Source organism: Chaetura pelagica, unplaced genomic scaffold (assembly GCF_000747805.2).
Source record: "Chaetura pelagica isolate M959 unplaced genomic scaffold, ChaPel_1.0 scaffold207, whole genome shotgun sequence".
Taxonomy (NCBI): domain Eukaryota; kingdom Metazoa; phylum Chordata; class Aves; order Apodiformes; family Apodidae; genus Chaetura; species Chaetura pelagica.
In genome coordinates, this window is record NW_009953929.1 from 3970790 (window position 1) to 3988863 (window position 18074).

The following is an 18074-nucleotide window of genomic DNA, read 5'->3' on the forward strand; positions in this document are numbered from 1 at the left end:
TGCAATAATATGTATATGTGTGTGTAAATGCATTAAGAAAACACAAACTTACATCTCAAGTCTGAAACCACAGAAAAATGAAATTCATTGTATTGTTTCTTTGTTATTATTGTGATAACTGTGAATGTTATAGGACATAAGCTGTGCTACAGTAGCTGTCCACACGCATGCCCACACCTTGCTACAAAGGAGGATAGAGAATATTTTACCCTTCTTCCTTAATTGAAATCTAATCAACCACAATCTACATGGCATTTACCAAAATGCAGACGGATGTCCCTGAACAATCAGTGGGGAACAAATGTACGTGTAAAATCACAAGATGATGCTCATGCATCAACCGCTTCTTTACTGAGCTGGCCTAGGAAACCACAATTCTGACATTCAGAGAACTACAGGGATTGTCTCCCTTTTGTATTTTAAGCAGTTATAGTCTTAAGTAGTTCTTAAAAAAATAACAGGTACAATTACAATCATTTTATACTGGCAGTAATATTATGAAATTAGATCCTAATTCCACTTTTTATTCTCAGTGTGGTAAAGCCAGATCAAACTCCTCCTTCAATTAAGCAAATAGTTAACCAGGGAAGTCAATTTATGTCTTTCTACAAAACTAAAGCAAACAGAACAATTCTCCACTACACAAAAATAAAAAATTAGTTTGATAGCATAGAAAAACATTACATATTCATTTAGTTTCCTCCTGGATGTACAGCTTCACACCGCAAAACAGCTATATACTTGATAAGAACTGCACTTAAATACAGAAGAAATTCTGTAGAGTTGTATTGGAATTTAGAAGTTTCTCCACAGCAAAATTCACAAAGAAAACTTACTTTTTCTTTGATCCTCTTCCAATAAAGATACTTCCTGTAAATCTGGAGACAAGATACCCACTTACTCCAAGACGGCTGGCCAAAATATATGCAGGATTGTATTTCACAGAGTATTTCTTTAAAACAAAGAAAAAATATTGACAATTTCCAAAGCACAATTTAACAATATGGAAGAATTCCTTCAAGACATTTACCATTAAGCTTTTAATAGAAAACCAGATACACTTACATGCTGGTTCTGTATTAAGGGATCAAGCTGGGGTTCACATGGAATATTGAAAACTACACGAATTCTACCTTCTGTGATCACATCACGTGAATCTTGAACCTTGAAGAGAAATACAACACATTTTAAATAAAACTTTTAAACAGCAGTCTATGGTTATTAAACCTTGTATGCTACTTTATCAACAGTTTTGCTGTACTAGGCACAGAGATGCTTCACAAGTCATCATCTTGCCTCAACCTGTACACTGCTTCCTCATAGAGGTAAAGAGCACTAAATGAAAGGAACACATGACTGAAAATGGCCCACAACTGTAACTGTATACTGCAAATTATCCAAAATAATAAATAAAAAATATTACTGCTTTTAAGCTATGCTACCTTTTTTCCTCTTATGTCAGCAACAGTGATAGGGAAAGCAGAATAACCTGTTCCTCCTTTGACTAAACAATCAGAGAATCTTTGGTTTAAAATTTCAGCTAGAAAATGACCATTACTGCCATGCAAAATCTTATTTTAGAATTGCAAAGAGAAATCTTGGGGAGGGGGTGTGAAGTTATTGGAACTAACTTCTCCCATGCAGCCGTAGCAAGGAGATCCAAGCATAAAGACTGTACTTCCAGGAGGAAACAAGTCATCCAGAGTTTTGATGTTTGAAAAACGAGAGTCAAAGGCTTTGATATCCTACATGAAAAAGATAAAATTGATAATGTTAAATATAACTCATTTCCAGTAGAATAATAAAAAAGTTTGTATAAATAGACATATTCTGAAACATTATCTGAGTCCAACATAATTCATCAAAGAAGTAATCCTAGGTTACAAATGCTTGTTACACAGGCAACTATGTTAACCTTGCAGAGGCACCACTACTGTACTTCATTCAAAATACCATCAGTAAAAAGAACAAAAAATAGCTTTTCAAGACAGTCTTTAAACTGTTCAACAGGGTCTCAAATTCTGTGACAAAATACATACCTAAACAGGCTACTTTTTTGTAACCTACATACATTTAAGAGGTTTATTTTTGTTCACTATTTTTTTAAAAAATGAGCATACACACTTTCCTCTGTGCACTTCACCCACCCCAATGGAGTAAGGAGCTATGTGGAAGAAGATACTGAACTTGTATATTTACCTTGACAACAGTTTGGTAAACAAAAGGAAGAACTTGTTTTGACCACTGCTTCTCCAAATAAACTTCTCCATTTTGGTTTAGCTGATATCTGTTACCAGTGAGTAACTGAGCATATACAACTATTGATGTTTCATGAATAATTATTCCTTTTCTTTTCTGGTAACTGAATACAAAGCAGAACATTTAGTTTGATTACAATAAACAGAACTAAACCAAGAGGGCGGAATTAATTTCTTAAAAATAAATAAATAAGTACTCTTTACAAAAGGTTTCTAATAGTTTTCTTCCTTTTTCATTAAAAAGACCCCAAATAAACAGCTTAACCATTTGCTAATCCATTGTTGCACAGGCATCACTACATAGCTAAGTGTGCTAATTGGAATACATTCTACCTTCACAGTGGTAGCAGTTAGGGGTAATTAAGGCAGTTAACTCAAATGATAAAATGGCAAGCTACTGAAACTCAGCTGGCACCCACATTCTAGAAGACCAAGAATTGTATTCAAGTTTAACAGTGCCAAGTTACTGAAATTATAACTTGATATGTATGAGTCTATTCTATATACTTCCTACAACTGCAGATTACTAAAACCAGAAAGAAAATTGAGTGGGAGAGTAAATTCATTTGAGAATTCTGTAGCAGCATATAACAGTAAATACCCAAGAGACTAACTACATTGCAAGATAAGCTCTTTTATGTTGTCTTTTAATATTCCAGCTGACTCATTAACCTTTATCATCAACTATGCAGCAGCTCTTCTCTGCTACTTAAGTCTGTAACACAGGAACAAAACATAGCTAAGGACAAAACAATGCCAAATTACACTTCAATTTTTCAAAGTTCCTTACTGCTCTGAAATGCCTTGAACTTCTTTTAACCATAGGCTTTGCTCCTTATCTCCAACGTATGCCACTTTAGTTGGGGGCACTGCATTTCCCATGTAAAGCTTCTGTGTGCCACGTGGTTCTTCTAAATAAAACCTTGAAAATATTATGACAGGTACAAATTTTAACAAGATTAATCTAGACCTAACCAACAGTGAGCAAAACTTAAAATAGTTCAAAATTACTCGTTAAATATATGGAAAACTTGCAAATTGCTTTCTCTGTCTCTTCCATTATAGGCCACACAGCATACTTTTAATAAAAAAATACCAGGGAATGTGCAGAAATACAGAAATATTCTTTTTGACATTAACCTGTACAAAATTCGGTGCATGCATTTTTCCCTCAAAGTTGAGAATGAGCTCTCCCAAACTTCAACATCTATAGAAAAAATATTCAGGGACTACAGACATAACCAAACCTCAGAACAACATTAAATAAAGGTCCTTCCACCAAGTAGCCTTGGATACATCTGGACTAATTTGCTATTAGCAAGTTTACAAACCCAAAACTTCTGTACAGCCTAAGTCACTTAATTTGAATAAAACAATTAAGATTATTTTAAACTGCTATCTTTGAAATGTCTCTTACTTAGTTTCTCCATCTGACACAGCAACAGCTCTGGCTTCCTCAAGATGTGGCCAGTTAACAAAAATACGCTTTCCAAGTACCAAACTGGCAACATCTTCTACCATCTGAAAAAAAATCCAACAAATTCAGTCTTTTTATGACAAGTTTTTTTTTGTTTGATTGTTTCTTTTGTTGCTTTGTTTATTGTTGGTTTTGTTTTGTTTTCCTTTGTTGTTGTTCTATTTTTTTTTTGTTAGGAGCTGAATGCTTACCTGCTCTTTTGAGTTCTCATCAGCTATGATTTCTAACATCATGTTCTCTCCGTGGCTGCTTTGCTGAAACACCTGAACTCCACTTTTTCTAAGATAGAACTGGGTAAAAGCACATAAAACTTAAGTTTAACTCTTACACAGTTATCCATTAAGTACAGTTGAAAATGTCAGAAGAAAGAAATCTTTTACCTTATGTTTAATGTGCTTTAAAGTAGGAAATCCACAAAAATATAAAGCCCTCTTGTTGATTTTAGTTATCTTATTGTGGGTTATTTCTACATGCCAAGCATCCAAAGGTATTGTTTTATACCTAAAAAACAGGTTGTACAACATTTGATCATTTAGAATGACCTTTGGCTCTAGAAAGTACCAATTAGTCATTCAAACACTTATTATTTGACTTGCCTGTAAAGTGACAATTAATTTAAGCCACTTGGAATCTATACAAAGGACTACAGAAACCCACGCTACTGCTACCAAGAGACTACTCACTAAGGAAGACAAAACTTCAAGTCACAGAATGTCCCAATATGACTTTTAATTCACTGTTACTGTCAAATTCTAAACTAGTAATGGCTTCATTTCACATAATTCTTCTCACAACTACTCACTCATCACTGAATGTAATTCTGCAACAGGCATTCTTCCTCTCTTTTAAGTTTGACTACTATTAAGGTTATGTTTCCATATAATCTTGAAACCTCAGCCTGTGTTAAATAAAGCTGGTTACTTGCAACAAGAGAAAAGAAAACAACACACTTGCCTCCAACTCTGCAGTGGATCCAAATGCTCATTTTTTAAAAATAAATGGTCTGGAATTAATGTGCTGATAAATCATGGCTATGGTCAGATATTTATATGAGTCTTTCACCCTTTGTGTCATACAAAGATCAGTATGCTCTAGAGTACTCTTGCTGATTTACCACTAGTTGATCTCTTTTGCAAAGGAACAGTTTAAGAAAAGCTACAAATACTTTTACTTTGCCATCCACAATGAGTAACTTCTAAGTCAATATTTAATATTTTTCAGTGTATTAGTATATATTGTACATTGGCATATACAAGCTTTGGTTAAGATCCTACTAAAACAATTCTCACTATTTCTAGTCTACTCTACAATAGTTATGCAAGAGTTACCTCGTATGACATCTTTCTATTGCAGGAAATTTCTCTGGCCATGGTGACATGTACTGGAACTCCACATCTTTGTCATACCAGTACATTAAGCAAGCACTGTGAGTATTTCTTTGTTTCTCCTCTTCTTTTAGGCACTTATTACAGGATTCCATGGCCTGCAGCAGTCGTTTCTATATTTTAGAGAAATTAGCGTATGTGAAACTGGCAACAAAAATTAGCATAGAAACATCTACATTGGGAAAATGGATATCTGCACTTTTCTCATTAATGTGTTAATTTTCTAATTCCAGCCTACCCCTTGCTCATGCTTCAGGTCTCTGAGAAAAACAGGGCAATTACAATGGAATAGCTTTGGAGAATAAAGATCACCTTTTTGCAAATATACTTCCCTAGGCTATCCATATTTTGATTTTCACACTTAACATACCAAAAAAGATTAAAAGTGTATTTTAGAAGTTACCATAAAATTCTGCAAAATAACTACTGAAAAAAGCTTCAAAACCTTATGACATTCAAGTAGCAATTGTTGTCTTTTGCAAGACTAAATCATGTCAAGCTCTCATTGTGAACTGTGGAAACAGTTGATAGGCACACACCACCACCTATCTATATCTTAACATCTCATCTCCACGTTTATTTTAATCAATTCTTTGATGCACTCAAATTTAATCTCATGAAAGGTATTGCTACAACATATATAATACTGTTATCCTACATGCATAAGGTTATTATTTTATTCCATTCTGTTAATGTTTTACTGTTTGATTTGTACTAAGAGTCTTCTACCCATTACTGGTATTCATATGAAGAGATTTTCTGTAGAAAGACTTTCTAAACAAGTTTTTCTTTTTTATTACCTCAGATATCCAGTGTTTTTGTATGTATGTAGGAACAGAATTTTATTCTCAAAGAATCTGAAACTAAGTATTTAAATAATTGATTAAAACCTGAACAAACAACAAGAAGTCCACATCCCTTACTTAAGACTTCTGCCACTTGAAGCTAACTTTGCTTGTGGTAACTCAATCCAGGCTTACTCCCCATGCAGAAGACATTGACATCTTTCTGTGGTCTTATCAAGTGTTGATTCAGACTTCTATTTAATTGTACTTCTACAAGTTTTTTAAGACAGCAGACCTTGAAAGAACTTACCTCATCAATAAATGGGATTAGTACTACAGCTTCCCATTCTTGCTGTTTTCCATTTAGGTCTGTTTTGAAATCTGGTGGATAATATTCTATAATAGGAGAGTCTTGACTAATCATCAAATGCTAGGAAAATACAAGAGAGAATTTAAAGCAATATTAAGAGACAATTTAGCACTAATTCCAGGAAGAGATAGAGGAAGACTGGTATTAAAATCAATACAAGGCTGAACAGGAATTCAGCATCTAATATTTAATTGCCCTAGTCTGAAATGGCTTAGCAAATCCAAAATTTTGTGCTTTCTACTAACTTTAAAATGTACTAAGAAGAATAAGAAGTATTTAACCATGCACCTAAATTTTAGAGGTAGAATAGAACTAAGAAGACACGCAAAAATATCAGTAAGAGCTACTTCAAAATAAATCAGACAACCAGTAGATAAAAGATAAATACAAGTAATTCCAAAGCCCACCTGATAGCATTTAGGCAGCAGATCTTTGCTAGCTGCTGGAAGGACAGCAAGAAGCTGTTCAAATGGCATGAAAGGTTTTCCCAGTTCAAATTTGATTTTGAGTTCACTGATGTTGCGAATATCTGACAGATAAGGTGCATAATGGTAAGGGTAATACCTGCAGGGAAAAAAACATCTTAAGTTACTTGATTTAATTATAGCACAGTGGTGTTCACAGAACAGAAAAACAGAACTACATTAAATGTTCCCAGCATAAGGGGTGAAACATGACTCAATCTTTAAGCAGTTTCTCATTTTACAGTATTTCTTACCAGCTCCATGACTGAACTCCATGGTAATAATAATGTAAAATCCATTGTATTGCCTGGACATAACATTCAGCTTGATCAGCCAAGAAGTCACTTAGGAGAAAAAGGAAAGATACTTATTAGCTTTTCTCATTTTCACGGGTATGTAAAAGTTACTTAGTACCTTGTACAGAGAAATTAAGACAGAATACCTGGGAAACCTACTAGAAACAAGGTTTTTTAGCTTAATTTAATACTAATGGATTTTTTTTTTCCTCCGGTTCTCAAATAACTTCCTACAGAAAACTCGACTTGCAGCTTTTCCTGCATTAGCCAAAACCATCACTGCTGCAATACACAGAAATGCAATTTTTGCTTTGGACATGGATGAATATCCTGTCTTGTATTAGACAGATGCAAAGACTTCTATTTGATGTTTAAAAAAGAAAACAACAAAAAAAAGCAGCAGCATACACTTACTCAGAAACTACTTCTACACCCATTTTAGTCATGTAGTAAGTTCTTTTGTATTGCCTAAACTCAGTTTCAAACAGATCATCATCTTCTGGTTCATCTTCCAACGCTGCTGAAAAAGTAGTCATGAAAAAATAACACATTAACATTCACTTCTCTACTACAAGGAGATTTGAAGACATTCAGTTTTGACTTAATTTAACTTCATTCCTCAATTCACAGTTGTAGGTGCTTATATGTTCCCTGCATTTATAGTAACATACCACGAAACAAACAAATTCTCCCCCCTCCCCGTAAAGAGATGCAGCATGTTTGTGGCACAATTACAGGAACAGAGAAGAGAATATAAGCCATCAGAAAATAATTTAAGAAAACATTTTAAAATGTAATGGTTTTGGTCAGCAACATCATCTTACAACAGTCATTCCTACTAATATAACAAAATACCTGAGCATACAACTACCAAACTACAATGTTCTTAATTATTTGCTTATTAATTTTTTAATTCATCATGGAAATACTAGTCAGATAAGAAGCACTTCAAGAATTTTAGCCCCACTCCCTCTTGCCATAAGGCAGTGACGTGCAGTTCCATTTCTTCCTCATGTTGAGGTGGAACTTCCTGTGCTTGACTTTTAATACATTGCCCCTTGGCCTATCACAGGGCACAAGTGAAAAGAGGTTGTCCCTGCCCTCTTGATGCCCAGCCCTTGTGTATTTATAATTACTAATTGGATCCCCCCTCAGTGTTCTGCTCTCTAGACTGAAAAGCCCCAGGTCTCTCAGCCTTTTCTCTTAAGGCAGGTGTTCCACTCCCTTAATCATCCTCAGAGCCCTTCATTGGACTCTCTTAAGTAAGGTAATCCCTGACATGAAAATCTTACAGACCCTTCCAAATCTATACAAAAACTACCAAGTTCTTTTTGGTTTATCTATGAGGATAAAATTATTTGCACTTACTTTTAGGGGTCACTTCACCTTCAGTTTCTTCTAAAGCAGCCAAACATATAGAATTTTCCTGAGCCTATTAAATCAATATTCGAGATAAGGTATAAATACAGAATCCCATGCACATACCTCTTTCACAACCATATAATCTGCAACTCAAACTGCTATAATCAAGATGCATAAATATTATTGTTATTAAGTATAAAACCCATGACATTTCCTTCTCATGTAATTGCCTAGGAAAAACTATTTTATCCATACAGATCAGTCAAAGGAGCAGTGTCAAATAAAATCTCAACTACCTAAAAAAATTATTTTCCAAAATACTATTTCCAAAACTGTACAGCACACTTCTAAGCATGTTTATCTACATGATGCATTGTGCTACAGCACCAGTACGCAGTCTTGTTTTCATCAGTGAATTTTCAAGAGTTCGCATCACTTTTGTGGAAAGTAAGGATACAAAAAAACCTGTGCTTTAGGGAGTCAAACAAGCATTCACTTCATTCAGTCTTGTATGCAGCACTGAGCAGCTTTCAATAAGCAGAATCATTACAATGGCCCTCTTCCCCTGTACCTGAGGTACACAAGCTCCTGATTCTCACTGCCAAGGGAGCAGCCAAGATCTGTAGCTAATGCTATACAGCTGCTTCAAACTTCTGTGGCAAGTAAGAAAACATTCACAAATAAAGCATAGCTCATTAAAGAGCTAGCATCTTCCTCTTACAAACCACAGACTGCATTAAAGGCGGTAACGATAAACAGTGACAGATTAAACTTGAAGGAATTTCCTGTTGCTACTCTATTCTCTGCTCAAGACGTACTGAAAGAAAGAGAATGCAGGTGGTGGTGGGAAACCTGATAATGGAGTAGAGTCAAGATACAGAGAAAGTTGCTGTTCCTTATTAATTAGTCATATCTAGAATTGGAAGTTTAATAAACAATCTGAGAGCACTCACACCAATGATACTGCTATTTATCTATTCAATGTCAAACAGTCAGCCAATACCAAGACATGCATGAATGATCTATCAGTTTATCTGAACCACATAAAACTTCCAGCAGGCTATGCAGTGAAAATTAAAATTACTAAGCAAGTCTGATGATAGCACAACAAAAACTAAATTTTGCTGCTGTTGAGGAACAGATAAATTGGCATAAAGCATAAAGTTACAAGTTCACAAGATTTCAAAAAACATGAAAACCTAACCTTGACTTAACTCATCACTCACAACCAGCAATGGACACAGGTACTCAAAAGTTACATTTTACTATATTTTCTGATCTTGAAAAATCTCAAAACAGATGTTCATGTAATTTAATTTGTCTAAGATCAAACTACTCATTTGCAAAAAGCAACACTCTTATTTGCAAATATGCCTGTAAAACACTAACCTTTTGTTTCTTTTGTTTATTCTTTCTGGCTTCCTCTGCTGCAATGCCAGCTGCCTCGTTGAGGTATTTGTTGCCTACTTTACTTTCAAACCATTTTAGGTCTACAAAGACTTCACTGAAGTGTTCACGATCAAACTGTGCAGAAAGATTAAAGTAAGTTTAGAAATATTTGAGGGATCCTAAATTTAGAGTGCTTAATTAACAATGAACTTTTAGAACGTGAATTAGATTACAACTAGAGTAATTCATACATGAACATTTTAGCCTAGAGCAACTACTAAACTAATAGATTAATAGAAATTTTTTTCCTTAGCAATCTGTAACATATACACAAGCCATATTTTGTTTTCTTTCAGTAAGGCAGCAATGGGTAATGAACAGTTAAGAAAACTTCCACAACTCGCTATTAACTCTAGGAGCAGAAGTATAAAGAGTCTGGGTAATAGAGACTTGTGCTACACACCCAATGCTTTCATAGTTCTACTCAAGGATCAGAAGACAGGGCTGAAGCAGGGAGAGGCCAATGAACTTCCTCCTTCCAAGTTCAGCAGAAAGGTGAGACCTTTCATTACCATATGGCCTGTAACTTTTCTCATCTCTAGGATGGATTACTGCAGTGGCACTTAACAGGATTGCCTCCTCCACACTACTTAGTTACTGAAAAATATTGATGCCTGCCCCAAAGGTACTAACAGTTCATTGCTCTCTACCAGTAATCTTCTTTCAAAACTCGCAAAAATATTGCTCTCCCAGGTCTCCAGACATAGCTTACTCCACAAGAAACTGATCTGCAAGGGGACACAAAAAGCATTGCTGCCTGCAGCACCTTTTTGCCCAGTACTGCTGTTCATAACTCAATGAGAATTGAGGACCATGATTCTACTGGTGAATCCTCATTTACCTTGCAGTACTAGAAGATGCTAAAGCATGGATGAAATTATTACATCTCCTTTTACTTTCATATGATAAATCAACAACTGATTTGATCCCATCAGCTAAATCATAGAATAGTTTGGGCTGTAGGGCATCTTTAAAGGTTATCTAGTTTAAGCCCCCTGCAATAAGCAGGGACATCTTCAACTAGATAAGGTTGCTCAGACCCATGTCCAACCAGACCTTGAATGTCTCCAGGGATGGAGAATCTATCACCTCTCTGGGAAACCTCTTCCAGTGTGTCACCACCCTCACTGTAAATAATTTCTTCCTTACAGCTAGTCTAACTCTACCCTCTTTTAGTTTAAAACAGTTACACATTGTCCTGTCACTACAGGCCCTGCTAAAATGTTTGCCCCTGTCTTTCTTACAAGTGCCCTTCAAGTACTGAAATGTTGCAACAAAGTCTCTCCAGAGTCTCCGGACTGAACAACCCTCATTCTCTCAGCCTTAGGAGAGGTGCTCCATTCCTCTGATAAATTGCATGGCCCTCTTCTGGACATGCAGCAACAGCTCCATGTCTCTCCAGCACTAGGGGCTCCAGAGCTGCACAACGTACCCCAGCTCAGGTATCACCAACAGCTGATCAAACCACTTGTAAAAGTCATTTAACAGTTCATCAAAACTAAAGAGTTTTTTTTCTATTTTTTCATCTATTTTACGGCAATCTATTGTACTGAGGTTATATTCAACAGACAATACAATTCTCTAAGGTGCCATTTAGAAGTGACTTACGTCTGACAATCTTGTGAGATATTTCTCAAAGCGTTTCAAATTCAGATGTCCATTTTCATTTATGTAACCTAATGAGAATACAAAGTATGTTTTTTTACTTCAACAATTTAACATTTTTAAAATTTATATGTTCCATAGACAATAGAATACAACTTCACTGGCTGTATAAAGAAAGCCTTATAAATGCTAAACATTCTAAAAAGGCTAAAACAGCCAATAAATGTTAAGGCAGGAATGTTAATGTTTCTGCTTTCCACATCCTAACTTGGTGTTCTTACCTCCCAGTTCTGGCAGGATAGCCATGTATGTTCTATAAAGTAGCGGCAGTGCATCGTGATTAATGTGTAAATGAGGTAGATGAGGAATAAAATCATTTCCTACAAGGAAACCCATTAAGATCCAATCATCTATTATCCTTTCAATATCATATTCAAAGGAAATCTTGTCCTGGGGTGTGGGGTGGAGAGGGAGGGAGGGAAGAAAACAGAAAAAAACAGGGGTATAAATTTTATTATCAAGTTTGCATAAAAAGACCTCACACATTTTTAACAATCACAGCTCCATTAGAACTTACTTTCACTGGTGAAAATTCATAATCAATATATTCTCTCATCAGTGATAAGTGTAGCAAATGAAATGTGGTTTCCTCTGGCGCACATGCTCTGTAAATTATTCAAAACATTAAGTTAATTATTTATAAACACTGTCAACACGAATATTTAATAATTCCAAGGTTACTTAAAACCAGGTAATCGTAATGTTGTATCTTTGTAGGAGAAATAATATACAAACATTTCTTTGGATCTATTTTAGGATTCATCTAGTTTGAGTCCATAAAATTTTGCAGTAGATCCTCTGAACAGCACGTGATTGCCCCATACGGAAAACAGCTAACTTAGAGAAAGCAGAGCAGCTTTGTGGAGTGCCATGTTGCATTAACTATTTCCTAAGTAATTATCTCATTGTTCAAAAGAAGGACAACCTAACCTAACTTTGCACCAAAGCCAATAAATGTTATTTTAGAACAGGTCTGAATACATAGAGAGCACAGACTCCTCTTGAAACTGACTGGGTTACATTTGCAGCCATTTGAAATGCTTCTTGTAAGATAAGGATATGCTCAACTTGAAAATGTGTTCAATATGTATTTTATCTAGTGGCTTCAACACAGCACTCAAAAAACATGACAAACTTACTGTCTGTTTATGGCATAAAATACTCAACATATATTCTGCTTTGCTTTCCTCTCTTCTTACTTAATACCTAACCCACCATTAGGCCAAAATCTGTTAATACTTACACCAAAAGATTAATTACCTAAAGACTGATGTACTTTAAATTTATAAAGGCCTATTTGACCTTGTTACTTTAACTAGCTGGAACCACCTCCGATGAGAAACCAGCATAAATACCTGTGTATTCACACACACAGAGTAGATTTTGTCTCTCCCACCTTCTCTCTTTATCCACTCAATGTATGCCTAAGGTCCTTTAAAGAAGGAACCTAGCGACACTAACAGCTATAAAATTCATTTTTTTTATAACTTCAGAATAACTCCATGTACATATACAGTTACGGAACAAATCACCTTGTTCTACTCAGTATAACCTGTAAGCTAGTTGAAATGAGCCAATACAGAGTAAGAGCACCCACCATCAGCCACTTAAGAGCCTTTTTTTAAGTAATTATTCTCATAAATTTACTTACAGGCATAAAACCTTAGAGATAAAAATACATTTTAAAAGTCAGTGCCTACATAAGAGAATTATGAAAAAAAAATGTCTGTACAGCCTGGGCTGCTTCATCCATAATACAAAGAAAGCAGCACAACACACTACAGCTCTATGGATTTTTCTATCAGCTGTCCTGATGTTATGCATTTCCCTCATGCAAGTGAATCAAAATGCACAATTTAACAATCTGATTTATCTAATTTAATATATTTCTAACACAAAAATTAAAAAAAAGACTTAATCAATTTAATATGCAAATAATTTTTAAAAACCAAGAACTGTTTTAATAACTCTGTGTTTTTTGGACTTAAAGACACAAAATGAAGTAAAATAAAGGTAAATCAAATTACCTTTGAGATTTTTTACCACCAAATCTTACTTCTTCTCTTAAGAGTGCAAAGTGTGCCTCATGACTTGTTAATCCCAGCATAATCTATTACAAAGAGATTAAAAAGGTCTTAAATTTTTTTAGCTCTTACTATTAGAATCACATAGTATAAAGAAATGTTGTTGTTCTGTTTCATTAAAAATTCACAAGTTTGCACAAATATAAAATTACGTGCTTGTTTAGTATAATTTTAGAAACCTCTACACTTAGGAAGACTTCTATTGTTTGTATTATTTTAGTTGTACATACCAAGTCAGCATCTAAGCCGTAGAGACAATGTCTTGTGTTTGGATCATGATGAGGCTTTGCTTTTTCTGATCTGATGAACTCCATAATTTTATGCTCACCTTCTCCTGGAGTCTGCACAAAAACCCCCAGAATTCATCAATAAGTACTTTTCTATAAAATAAAGATGTATTTAAAATAAAAAAATAACAAGATACAATAACCTCATGGCCTGATAAGTAGACTGTTACTCCTTGCCAGGATTTGTCTGTGGACATCTTCATATTTACAAAATATTTAAGATGCTCATGCAATCTGGCCATGAATTCAGTTCCTGAAAACAGAAAACCAAGTTAAACACAGAGCTTTTCGCTTGCCATTCAAAGTTGTATTTACATATCAAAAGTACTGATGAAAACAAGCAAAGAATCTGCAAGAGACACCTGGGTTTTTCCCCCCAGATGTTTAATTTTTCCCATAGCAATCTCAAAAACACTTAGATTGAGACAGTATTCCAACCCTGCTAAAAGTTATTAACACTTGTGTTCACAACTTACTTGAGCGTTTATTGATCCTGTCCTCTAATTAAAATTAAAAAAAAAAAAAAAAAGCCTTAGGATAGGAAAACAGTGCCAAAATAGAGATGCAAAACCATAAATGTAAATAATTATCAAATAATTTACCTGGTGTAATACAGTTGGAGTCAAATCTGGCTTCTGTAGGGAGAGTTTCTCCCTTTTCTAATGCCTTTTTTATTTTGTCCTCTGCCTCTTTTGCTGATCTAAACCAAAACAGGGTTGGAGAGAGGGAGTAGAGAAAGAATCACCTTATTAAAGTGTTAATATCTTAAGTACAGCTTTACTGGTAATATACATACAGTTGAATTTTTAAAGTGGGTTTAAAAAGAAAACGGAGATGAATTTAACTCCTGAATAAGTCTGAACTTGTTTCTGATACAACTGCAAGACTTAAAATTAATTAAAAAGACTAAATTCCTAAATGGTACCAACAGGAAACTAGATTTTCATTAGAAACTTGATTCTTCTATGACTGTCAGAGAACATTACATTGCAGTTATCAAAAAGGCATATCTAGAATTATCATTCACAAATACATAAGACTATCACAGATCATGAAACCATTGGACACATCTGTAAGAGCTCCACTGCAGATTCATTTCACAGAAAATGTAAAAGGAAAAAAGCTCCTCCTGCCCCCAAGTCCCACATACACAGAGAGAAACCAAAATAACAAGCAAAGTTTCCTTTTTGGAATCCTGATTTTAAATATTAACATTTTTCAGGTGGTTACCCTCAATTAAAAATTAAAGCTACTAAGTAAAGTAAAAGGCATGACCACTCATAATATATTTTACTTTTCATGGCATATATTTAAGGCATTTTTTATTTTTTTTTAAGTGTTTACTATCCTGAACAGAGGAAGGACAAATATTCTCACCTAAAACGTCTCCCACGCTGCTGATTCATTTTTGCTCTTGGAGCTACTCCATCAACTGCCATGAAGAAAACCTTCCTTGGTTTAATAATGCGAAACAGTACTTCCAAATAATGAAAAATATCAGCAAAAATCTTATCTTCTGAGATTCTGAAGTGAACATCATCATCATTTGGATGTGAGCACTGATGTATAATGCCATTCATGTCTAGGTATAAGTTGTCAAATTCTGGAATCTACAGAAGTCAAAGTTAGTACCCACTCAATGACAGCTGAAGCAATGCAATCACTGCTTAAGGCACAGCCAAGAGTAATAAACTCTGGAAGCTGAGGTGAGAAGACCTCCCTGGAAACTACTACACAACAGTTAGCTAAAAATATCTTGATTAGTTATGGCTTTGTCTGCACTTGAAGCTCCTCATGATTTTCCCAGTGATTACTATCCTACCCTGACTGTTTCTGGGACATCAGAACTTTTGACCCCTGTGCTCGGCCTACCTTCTACATTGTGTAAGGGAAAAGCAAATAAAATAAAAAGTAACACTTTTTAGGGAGAGATAATTTTTATAACCTCACACATCACCAATTCAATCTTGCACAGCTGCACTAAAAACATTAAAAACTACAAAACTGAGTATGCAGTTTCCAGCTGCATTTCAAAAGCAAAGCCAGCTTAAGATGCTTGAGGACCCTGTTAACCAGTTCCAACCAGCACTGCATGCTGCCTCTTCAGCCGCGCTAACAGCCACCTGTGAGTCTAGAGTGCCAAAAGCAGTAAAGTTATCAATGACTACATCAATTTATTTCCCATGCTTTTCAAATGTGTTTTGGTGTGGGTTTTTTTTTCTGTATAGTTCTCTGCAACAAAGGGATTGCTATCTTTTTTTTTTTTTTAACCAAAAAACACCAAACATGCAGAACAGCACTTTGCAATAAACAAATCAATTACTTAATCTACCAATACGACTGTTCATAAAAATCCTCTAGTTGTTGAAACTGGAAAAAGGCACTGCTGGCTTTTTGTGAGTTTTTGTAGTATTGCTGCTGACATATATTTACATACTTTTCAAGGGCATGTTGTTGGAACTTGCATTTACCATCCAGATGCAAGAGAAACATTACTCTGTTTCAGCAAAAGGAATGAAGAAGAGAAGAAGGAGATAGGATTGGGTAGTCTCTCCAGTCACCTGCAGTAACTACTCTTCTGTTGTGCACAACAACCCCTCAGTATAGGTAAGTTCCATAAAAAAACTGCTCTCAACATCCTCAAACACCACATCATCCACACAGGCACCACTTGCAGATAAGAGAGCAGGGGATTGCACTGGCTGCATTCTAAAGAGATGAAAACTAAAGCTTTTATACGGAAGCAACATACACGTGGAAAACAGATGACCTTTTAAGAACCAAGACTATAATATGATGTTAAAATTATTATGTATTTTACATAGGAATTGCCTTTTATCCTGGATAGCTACTTCTGTAACAGCTAACAAAAATCCTAATCTAGCTGGTACTATGTGTCAGTCTGAATATTGAAGGCACCTGGCAGACAAAAGGAAGAACAGAGATACATGGTTCTGCTGAAGCTTGTTATCATAGATAACAATCTAGACATTTTCTTTTCCCTCTTATACAAAGTAAACATTCCATGTAAACTAATAACATAATCTAATCTTTAGAAAGAATGACTAGACACTTACAGTAGCACTAGGGTACAAGTTAAGAGTTGTGCTTTCTGCTTGATTTAAGAGCTCTAACTGCCTCTTTCAGGAGGCATGGTGGGTCCTACCCCCTGCTGCTACCTGGTTAGAGCAGACACACACGCTGCCTCCCTCAGCTGCCACAGTTCACAGCTCTTAAGCAGAAGTTTAAAGCTGCCAGCAATTTCAGTGAGCAGTCCAGGCTTTTAACAGAACAGCTGAAAAGCAAACACACTGCTGCTGCCTTGCTACATGGACAACAGAAGACACAGTAGTGAAAGCTAAAAAAGCATAAGCAAAGACTTAAGCTTTGAAAACTGCATGGAAACTGGAAGGAAGGGCCAAACATCGAGGTTTGGACTCACTTAAGCAGGACATCTTAGATATATTCATATAACAGCTATTTAACCTTTTAAAAACGCTGTCTGTTTAGGAAAAACACTCAAACATGCCTTGTATCATCAGCCAACTCATCTCAGAACACCCTTTTTCAGACTGTAAAACCACATCCATAATGTCAGCTGAAAGTAACAACGAAAAGTTAAGGGCTTGTTTCTAACCACGATTTCTCTGAAAACTAGATAACAATCTACGATTTATCTGAAAACAATGTGGTTTTTTTTCCTGTTAAAGCATTATTTGTAGCTTTCCTTTTTCAAGCTTTAACGTACTTCTCGCTTTTGCTACTAACACCAACTGTCTGACGCATGCGACAAGGAAACGGAGCCGTAAAACCTGTCCCTAGTCTCTGCTGTGCCATTCCTCGTCACCAGCAGTAACTTTTCGGAGCCCGGTAAGGAGGAAACTCAGAACTGCTACTGCTGCCGCGGGGAAGAAGGGCCGCCAGGAGCCAAGGCAGCCCTGCGGAGTTTCAGGGGGACTGAGGAGCAGCGGGACCGCCGGGAGCAGCTGCGACCGGGCAGTGCCCGGCCGAGGGGACCTGGACACGGCCCCGCTGCGGAGCAGCGCTCCGGCAGGGCATTTCCTCAAGGAACAGGGCAGTTTCGGTTCCGGTCCTGCCGCAAACTACTTGCACGTACGGAGGACACGCAAATACCTGCCCCGCCGAGCCCGAGAGGCAGGGGCCCGCACCCCCCGGGGGGGACGGGGGGCGC

The 18074-nt window shown here is 36.0% G+C and overlaps 1 protein-coding gene across 1 annotated transcript in view; it reads right to left on the bottom strand.

The window, feature by feature from the left end:
• XRN1 (5'-3' exoribonuclease 1) overlaps positions 1–15486 on the bottom strand; it is a 28201-nt gene extending 12715 nt beyond the window's left edge. The window contains exons 1-23 of the mRNA XM_010001646.1: positions 15260–15486; positions 14485–14582; positions 14026–14135; positions 13826–13936; positions 13539–13621; positions 12029–12116; positions 11733–11901; positions 11455–11522; positions 9787–9921; positions 8404–8467; positions 7450–7555; positions 6994–7083; positions 6683–6839; positions 6216–6335; positions 5064–5233; positions 4116–4236; positions 3927–4025; positions 3676–3779; positions 3049–3180; positions 2200–2362; positions 1632–1745; positions 1066–1164; positions 837–952 (exon numbers count right to left, since the gene is read on the bottom strand). Of these exons, the coding sequence (XP_009999948.1) occupies positions 837–952; positions 1066–1164; positions 1632–1745; positions 2200–2362; positions 3049–3180; positions 3676–3779; positions 3927–4025; positions 4116–4236; positions 5064–5233; positions 6216–6335; positions 6683–6839; positions 6994–7083; positions 7450–7555; positions 8404–8467; positions 9787–9921; positions 11455–11522; positions 11733–11901; positions 12029–12116; positions 13539–13621; positions 13826–13936; positions 14026–14135; positions 14485–14582; positions 15260–15462 (2720 nt within the window). The 5' untranslated portion in view covers positions 15463–15486. The remainder of the gene's footprint in view (positions 1–836; positions 953–1065; positions 1165–1631; positions 1746–2199; positions 2363–3048; positions 3181–3675; positions 3780–3926; positions 4026–4115; positions 4237–5063; positions 5234–6215; positions 6336–6682; positions 6840–6993; positions 7084–7449; positions 7556–8403; positions 8468–9786; positions 9922–11454; positions 11523–11732; positions 11902–12028; positions 12117–13538; positions 13622–13825; positions 13937–14025; positions 14136–14484; positions 14583–15259) is intronic.
• Positions 15487–18074: the final 2588 nt, after the last annotated feature.